Here is an 8,878-nt window from a genome sequence, read left to right as displayed (position 1 = left end):
ATTTTTTATTTTTTATTTTTTTTCTCTAAAAGTTTATGTGAATTTTAGAAGGGAAATGATTGATTTCCTCGTCCGGTTCTTCTCTCATTCTTTCAATTTTCAAAATAATTATTGGATCTGTGTGTAGGACCTCTATAAATCCCACACATGTCAGATCCAATCGTAATTTTGAAAATTATGAAAATGAGAGAAGAATCGGGAGATGATGTATAGTATTTCTCCTTTTAGAATTACAAATTCAATAATAATTTTAAAAACCACAATAATGATTACCCGTTAATGATTAAAATTAATTAAGAACACATGTTGGACTTGGTAAGAGATCCTATACAACTATTGAAGTTAGCAGAAGTGACAAAGAAATAATGAGATTTGAATGACGAGTGTTAGATGGCAAAATAGAAGTTAATTAACAAAATTCTCTAAATGTGATGTCATTTAAGGTAATTGGATGGGTAAGTTTTGAGTCTCATGTGGAGTATTATAGGAGTGTGTACAGTGGAACAGAAAATAATAAATTAAAATTAAAAAAATGGATAAGTACAGGTGAGCTTAAGCTTGCTGAAGTTGGGGAGACTGTATCATGACAGGACAAATCAATAAATAAATAAATATTTATTTCATGGAGTTATAGATTTTCAATAATCTTGCTGGATCTCCTTCTATTTATTGCAACATCAGCCCTCCCATTCCATGGCATGTTCTCTCTCTCCCCCCCCCCTCTCTCTCTCCCTCTCTCTCTCTCTCACTCTCTCTCTCTCTCTCTGTATAAATACAAACACAGAAAGGTGATGCAGCAGTTGAATTGAAGAGGAGAAATATATATTCATTGATTCATGGGGAAAGGAAGAGCACCTTGCTGTGATAAGAGCCAAGTGAAGAGGGGCCCTTGGAGTCCTTCTGAGGACATGAGGCTCATCACCTTCATTCAGAGACATGGCCATGATAACTGGAGGGCTCTTCCTAAGCAAGCTGGTATAACTCTCTCTCTCTCTCTCCAAGCATGCATGCTCATGATCAGAAACTGGCAATAATATTCTTGCATTTTCTCCACTTTTCTGGGTTAAAAAAAAAATTAATTAATTAATTAGTTAATTGTTACATGCATTCATTTTTCTTGGTAAAGTTCATCATTCTCCAATTAATAATGCTGAAAATTAAACTCATATTTTTTGTTTTTTCATTGTGGCTTTTATTATCGCAATCTAAACATGAAAACTAAGGATATGGATATTATTATTATTATTTTTTTTAATTTTTAATGATGTTTTATTAATGGAATAGTAATTTGGCAATCTAAAGATGGAAATTTAGTAGGGTTGAAATCGCATGAAATGAAAAGTGGTGATCACATTAGGATTAAGTGCGTTGACTATGACATTGATGCGCTACTAGCTAGTAGCTAGCAAGACAATTTTGAAACGTCTTTACCAGTACTACTTTCTGGGTCTTTTTCGACCGGTACAAAAGACTTTTTGAAGAAGCACGTAATTAATCATTCTAATTAACTTTAAATTGCTTTCAGATTCTGATATTTCCATTTCTTGTTTTTTCTCCACCACACATATATATATAGAAAATTCACACCAAATTAGAAAATTTTTATGCATTAATTAAATTAATACATACATTGAAAAGAATATCTCTTTTTCTTATTTGTCACGTTATTAATTAATACATACCTTAATTTATGAGGATTGTAACACATCATCATTTGAGAAGTAAATTTTGAAATGTGTAACTTGTAGCGCAAAAGACTTAATGGAGTTTATCGATCGGAACGATTCCTTGAATCTTGGAACATACATAATTAAAACCTCTCTTATTTAAATGAATCGTTCAAGATTAATAATACCCATTTTTTAATTTGCAGTTTTAATCAAAATCTTAATCAATTTTTTACTTATTTAATTAATTGATTAAGATTTTAAAATCATGATATATTTTATTTATATTATAAGATTAGCAGAAGCACTTCCTATTAATTTCATATGTTTGCCATCTATATAGTTTCCCCTCCATATACAGGAGTGTTTGGTAATTTTAGTGAAATATGGTTAATATATATATATATATATAATTGGCTCTAAATTAAAGCACAAAAGAAAAACTCTAAATTAAGATTGCAATTTCCCTATTAATTTCAAGTTAGGAAATCCCACCTACAAAAGGCCAGAATTGACAACAACTGCTACCCGACCATCTTATTCATATTGCACACAATCTTGTACCTAAATCAAGGTTGTTTTTAGGTTTGGCAGCAACAAAACGGATCATGTCAATTTATATATTTCCTTTTTTCTTTGGGCTCTAAATGTTAATTAAGTTTATGTTCACACATTACTTTAGGACTGCTCCGATGCGGAAAAAGTTGCCGTTTGAGATGGATTAACTACCTCCGTCCTGACTTGAAAAGAGGCCACTTTACCAAAGAGGAAGAGGAATCCATAATCAAATTACACGAAGCTTTGGGGAACAAGTAAGATCCTATACGTAGGCTATGTAATACATTTTCTGCATTAATAATTTGGTGCAAAAAGTTTTTTTTTTTTTGTTGTCTCAAGAAAATTTTCATGAGATTAGGCACGTACTAGGGCATGGATTCGACTTTATGCATGTAATGGAGAATCACTCACATAAGCCTAATTAGTATTAGCCGCATTGAGAATCACTGATGTTCTGGTCTGGCTAGATCAGACTATGGCTCAATTTTCACCGTCCAGGCCCCTCCTGAGCAATGTATAGTGGACATGGATACCATGGTCACGCTCTAATAGAGTAATTACAGTTGGTCGCTCCTACCTGTCTTTTTAAAAAAAATATATATATAATATTGGTGTAAAAAGTTATATGTATATTAATTATTATTTTTTGACATGTTAGGTGGTCCAAAATTGCTTCTCATTTTCCTGGAAGAACGGACAATGAAATTAAGAATGTGTGGAACACTCATTTGAAGAAAAAATGGTCTCTCAAGGATGCAAATTCAAATGGAGATCATGAGCTATCCTCCCACATGATCTCCTCATCCTCATCTTCCTCTACGAATTCATTTACGTCATGTGGGAAACAAAATAATATAGGAGTTGATGAGAAAGTTGATCATCAAGATTCACAAAAAGAAGTAGGAAACGAATTATTTACCACAGCAAAAGACCCAAGACAACAACAACGACAACAACAACAAACAAGTTGTTCTGTTTCTAATTCCTATGATTCAAATGTCTCAAACTCTAGATCTGCAGCTGAGGTTTCAAGACCAGAAGATCAAATGGATTCACTGATCCATTATGGAGGACCCTATGATGTGAATAACATGTTACAGGAGGTGAACAAACCTGAAGGGCTAGAAATCCCACTGGAGGCTGATGTTGAGTTTTGGAACATGTTGGATAACTTAGACTCTATGCTGTCTAGTGAAGCCCAATTTGGTCACGATCATCAGGTGGTGAATGGGTGCAAAATCTCAAACTCTGTAGAAGTTGAGAACAAAAAGTGGCTGTGCTACTTGGAAAATGAACTGGGATTAGATGCAATGGGGGAAGAAGATGAGGTGGCCCCAGAGAATTTTCAGTGCCAGATATTTTCGACGCCAGATGAATCGGATCCAGAAATTAATTTTGGGTTATTTTCCAATGTGGCCTAGATCAATGATCACAAATCTGCAAGCCAATAGGGTGGGGGGTGTGTGAAAGTTGTGGTTCTAATGAAGAGCATGTTAAAGTTGACTTTTTATAGTAGAAATCCTAACATGATAAAATTAAAGTCCAATAGGTATTGATTGTAGAGTGAAGAAGTGATACATTTTTCTTGATGCTCGATCTCCTACACACCATAATCAAAAGAGAGAATGATCATCAGAGTCTCTAATTGGTTGGTCAACAAAAGTACATGAAATAATTAATTAATTAATTAATTACAAGTAGAACCTGTAAACCCATGCACTTGATGATTAAGTACTCGTTCAATGAATAGCATGCAAAAGTAGACTAGTTTGAATTTAATTAACCATTGATTTGAACAAATTAAATCTTACCAAACTTTGTTGTTTGTTTTGACCAAATTAACCTTTTTGTCAATGAAAGAGGGGATCAACAGTGTCACCAAACGTCGTCATGCATGACTGTTGTAAGCATTTGACAACCTTAGGTATTCGATATTTGATACTTCACCCAAACCTTCACTTTCGACATTGACATGCACGATCGACATAAACAAGTACAACGACATCGTCCAATGAACATTTTTTTCTTAAACAAAAAAAGTAAAAAAATGTTATTTTTTGACAAATGTGGCGCGCATGATCTTAACTTTCAACAATAGATTGATTGTTATTTAACTGCTTTATGGATTATACAAGAAACTTTGGTCCAAGTTTTTTCCTTGGTTGTTGAGGAAAAAGTAACTTGTTTGTCTTGTGATGAAGCAGATTTTTGCACAACCGGATCGAAGAAGTAACTTGTTTGTTTGTCTTGTGATGGACTCTTGCAAAACAAGAAGAAGTTCACTGGAAAGACGCTGGCCTCTAATGTTTAGTTAGTAAAGGATTTTGAGAGTAAAAGTTAATGAGTTGAGAGAGTTTAGGGCTTTAATTTAGAGGCCATACCTTTTTGAACTTGGTAACCCTTGTTATGTAAGACTCCCTAGAGGTGATCTCGGGTGGTGTTGTCTGATTATTTTCACGTAGTGGGTTTGTTTGAGTGGCACCCTTGATTATTTATCTATGTTAGATTTTTAATTGGCCGATTAAGTATTCAAAATAAGTGTATGAATGTAATACTTGGTTGGATAGTTTTGTACTTAGGATTAATTGTCAAAATTCATTAAAGTTGTTAAGTACACAAGACCTCATTCAAAAACTCGTTTGTTGTCGTTCGAACAAGTAATGTTATAAGAAGCCACTGAGACACTTGTTTCGGAATATGTTTGCACCTGTCTAGATGAGTCTATCAAGTACTAAAAATCATTGAGCCACCAAGAAGGTTGTTTGGAAATATGTTCGCATAGATCTGAACGTGCCAATTCATATGAAGCCCCTGAGAGTCTCGTCGAACGAGACATTTAATTTAGAGCCATTGAGAGCCTCATTTGCAAAGACGTTTGATGAGGTCCTCCCTCAGTAGGATCGATTCTAGCACTTCCAAGGTCAATCCCATATTGTTCCAACACCCTATTTTGTCAGTTTTTAGGTCCTAACTAGGCCAGTGTTTTTGGTCTAGAAGAGTTGTCTAACACTAGGGTTTTTGCAGAGAACCATTTTAGAGAGTTCGAGATTGGTTTTGAGGACTTGTCCTATGACTCGAGTGAATCTCACATGAATATTGTTATCTGTTTGGCATTCTTTTGAGCATACTATGTTGATGTGAAGGAAAATATGCATGAACTATATTTTATGAACATGTGAACTCTTCCTTTTGTGCATTTGAGATAATTGATTTATAAGATATGAAGAATTCGAGTAAGTAGTTTATCATGCATGGATGTAAAAGAAAGTTTAGATAAATTACATCGTATGGCATGACCTTGTGTTATGGGTTAATATTATAGGGGCAAGGCTCTATAGTTTTGTTTTAGTTTATGTTTTGTCATTAGATCCAAGAGGTCATCTGAGTGATCAGTACAACCATGTACGTATGGTGGTCACAACCATACAACATTGTTAGCAGCATGGACCACCCGGGGTCAAACCTGATTGGGCTATGTGATGATGGCCACTAGTTTGTATACATCGAGACACCGTTGTTGCACCAAAGGTTCTTTCAAGAGTGCGCAAACCCTATCAGGAAGGGGTGAGCGCTCAAATAGATCACATGGAGTTGAGTTTTGACTTCTTAGTTTTTAGGTTGGCTAATTCGGTGTCCAAAAGTGTAATTTCTTCTCAGTTGAAACTCCGTTCACTGGACCATCCAAACATGATATGTTCCATAGTAAATCTTGAGAGCTTCATTCGTTGGGCGTTTGTTGGGCCGTCCAAACGAGAGTTGCACTTAGTAAATCCAGAGACCTTCATTTGCAAGGCTATTCGCTGTGGGTTCGAACGAGAAATGTCAGGGAAGAAGTTTAACCTAGCCACGAACGGGTATCAAGTCCGTCCGTACGAAAGCTATCTATTTCCGCATTAGGGTTTTCCAACTTCAGCTTGGATTTCTATGAAACCCTAGTTCCGTTCGAACGAGACAGTCTACCGTCAGAATGCTATTACGGATTTTTCATAATAAGGTTTTTTACTTGAGCAAGGAAACCTAATTCTCAGTTGCTTATATAAAGGACTCTATAGAGCACGATTTTTCCAAGCAATTGAGAGACAAAATTCCATATTGTGCTAAAAGAAGATTATCAGCATTCAGAGCTTCAAAGATATTTTCTCTTAAAGAATTGTTGTGTTTAAGAAGCCAATTTGTTCATCAACGATTAGAAGTCTATCGGAGGATCCGATAAAGTAGAATCACTTCAAGTAGATTGTCGAACTAGGAAGACAAGCAAAAAGCATGTTGATCTTACAGAGCTTAGGAGTTGCAAAGGATTGTAAGTGTCCTTGTGTCTGTAATCTGGATTTTCTTTTCGTGATTTTCTTGATTTTGCTACCCTGAAAATGTTTTACTTTTAAAGAGATTTCTAAAAGGTTTACTCTTCGTTACCAAATTTCTATGTCTGATTGATTTACTGCTTTCTATTATATTTGGTGAATGTTTGCATGCTTTATTTTTTATTTTTTAATTCCACATATTTTTTGATAAACATTTATTCACTCCCCTCTAAGTGCATTTTGGAGTCTAGTTTATATTTTTAATTGGTATTAAAGCGAGTTCACTCTGTGAAAGATTAATTTCTTGAGTATAATCTTAGACTCCTCATAAGATGTCTCAAACTCTTAATTTTGTTCCTACTGATGGATATAATTATGGCTATTGGAAATCCTTTTTTTTTTTTTTTGAAAAGATGAGAAACTCTTATTCAATACTCAGAAAACAGAAATCACAACGAAGAGATATTTGCTTCTCCTCTTACAATACAACAGACCTCCGGCGGAACAGAATCCAACCAAGTAGCATCTGTGACATGGGTGGTAGCTAGTTTAGCTAACCGATGAGCAGCCTTATTAGCTTCCCTCCTGACAAAATTAAACTGAGCAGTCTCAAAGGTCCTCATTTCACCTTGGATTCCCTCCACAAGGAGCCCATATTTGCTCAAACAGGGACCTTCTTTGTTAACTTCCTTGACAATGGTCTGGGCGTCCCCTTTGAAAATGATTCGCTGTAGACCCAATTCCCTGCTAAAAATAACCGCATATGAAGTTGCCAAAGCTTCGGCCACTGCCGGTTCAGTTCTAAACATTTTTGTCATACTCTGAGCTGCTAGAAAAGCACCATTTGATGTCCGGGCTATACAACCCAGTCCAATTTTTCCTTGTTTTGAGTCCACTGCAGCATCCCAGTTCATCTTGACTAGACCTATTGGAGGTGCCTTCCAGATTTCCACATGCTGCCGCACTTCAGAGTCTTCACCGTCTGGGTGTCCATTGTCCTCACTTAAATTTGCTTCTTGAAACAAAGCCAGTGCTTCACGTGCCTCCTGTATGAGTTGGTTTGGAAATCATGTATGAGATTTTTTTCTAAAATCTATAGGCATTCGATCTATCGTTGAATCTAGATGGAAAGCACTAGATAAGCCTATAGTTGAATGGTCTATTATTGAAAAACAAACTCGTTCCGGGAATAACAAAGCCACGAATGCTATATGCCTAGCAATATCACAAGAGAAATTCTCTAGAATATGTACCAAGTGTTTTGATTAATTTTTTTTTTATTTCAATTTTTTTTTTAAATTTTTTGTTTAAAAACTAGTTTAGTTTAGCTTTTTATTTTATTAATTTTTTAATTTCAGTTTGTAAAAGAATAAGAGTATTATAATAATATAAAAAAGGGAAAAATATAAAAAAAATCCTCCCAAACTAACAGCCATTTGCGATAGAGCCCCACAATGTTCGAAAGGTACTAAAGTAACCCATTAAACTACCAAAATGTATCATAAATGCCACTTATTTTTTTATATTCCTATAATACCCCTATTCTTTCAAAAAATTAAATAATTAAATATATATATTTTTTTAAAAAAAAACAATTTTTTAAAAAAGAAAAAGAAAAAAACCCAATGGGCGAATAAATACAAAAAAAAAAAAAAAAAGTTTTTTAGAATAAATAAATAAGTAGTCATTGTAGTTGGCATAAATTACAAATCACTTCATATCGTATGAAAGTAAAATCAAAGGTTTCTGAGATATTCCAAAAAAATAATTTAGTTGCTGGAATTAAATTCCGTTAAAAAATGTGACGAATTCTGTTAAATGTGACGTCAATGCAATAAAAATGGCGACACGTGTCATTCGTAATATATATAACTAAAAAAAAAAAAAAAAGAAAGGGAGAGCCGCCCCTTTCCTTTTTTCTTTTTTTTTTTTTAAAAAAATTCAATTTTAGTTTTTTATTTTTTATTTTAGTTTTTAAAAGAATAAGGGTATTATTGGAATATAAAAAAATATGTGGCCTTTTTGACACACTTTGGTAGTTTAATGGGTTACTTTAGCACATTTTGAACATTGTGGGACTCTTTAAAAAATGACTGTTAATTTAGGGGATTTTTTTATACTTTTCCCCCAAAAAAATGGGGCATTAATTTTTAACACACTTGATGAGCTATTTTAGCATCTTTTGAATATTGTGAGGCTATTTTAAAAATGACTGTTAGTTGAGAGGGCTTTCTTATATTTTTTTGAAAAAAAAAAAAAAGCATATCTAAAATGTTTTATCAAACAAAAGCATATCTAAAATATAAAAAATATAAAAAAGCCCTCCAAACTAACAACCGTTTGGGATAGAAC

General features: G+C 34.0%; 2 protein-coding genes across 2 annotated transcripts; one reads left to right on the top strand and one right to left on the bottom strand.

Annotated features, from left to right (window-relative positions):
- Positions 1–757: 757 nt before the first annotated feature.
- On the top strand, positions 758–3,843 carry LOC132175833 (transcription factor MYB58-like). The gene is made up of 3 exons (XM_059587898.1): positions 758–975; positions 2,350–2,479; positions 2,884–3,843. The coding sequence occupies exons 1-3, from the start codon at positions 837–839 to the stop codon at positions 3,644–3,646; spliced, it is 1,032 nt and encodes a 343-aa protein (XP_059443881.1). The 5' UTR covers positions 758–836; the 3' UTR covers positions 3,647–3,843.
- Positions 3,844–6,975: 3,132 nt separating this feature from the next.
- LOC132174026 (uncharacterized) lies at positions 6,976–7,962 on the bottom strand. The gene is made up of 2 exons (XM_059585739.1): positions 7,957–7,962; positions 6,976–7,572 (listed from the first exon to the last, which is right to left on the bottom strand). Exons 1-2 carry the CDS (start codon positions 7,960–7,962, stop codon positions 6,976–6,978), a joined length of 603 nt encoding a protein of 200 aa, XP_059441722.1.
- Positions 7,963–8,878: the final 916 nt, after the last annotated feature.

Source organism: Corylus avellana, chromosome ca3 (genome assembly GCF_901000735.1).
Source record: "Corylus avellana chromosome ca3, CavTom2PMs-1.0".
Classification (NCBI taxonomy): Eukaryota; Viridiplantae; Streptophyta; class Magnoliopsida; order Fagales; family Betulaceae; genus Corylus; species Corylus avellana.
This window is presented reverse-complemented; position numbering and strand designations above follow the sequence as displayed.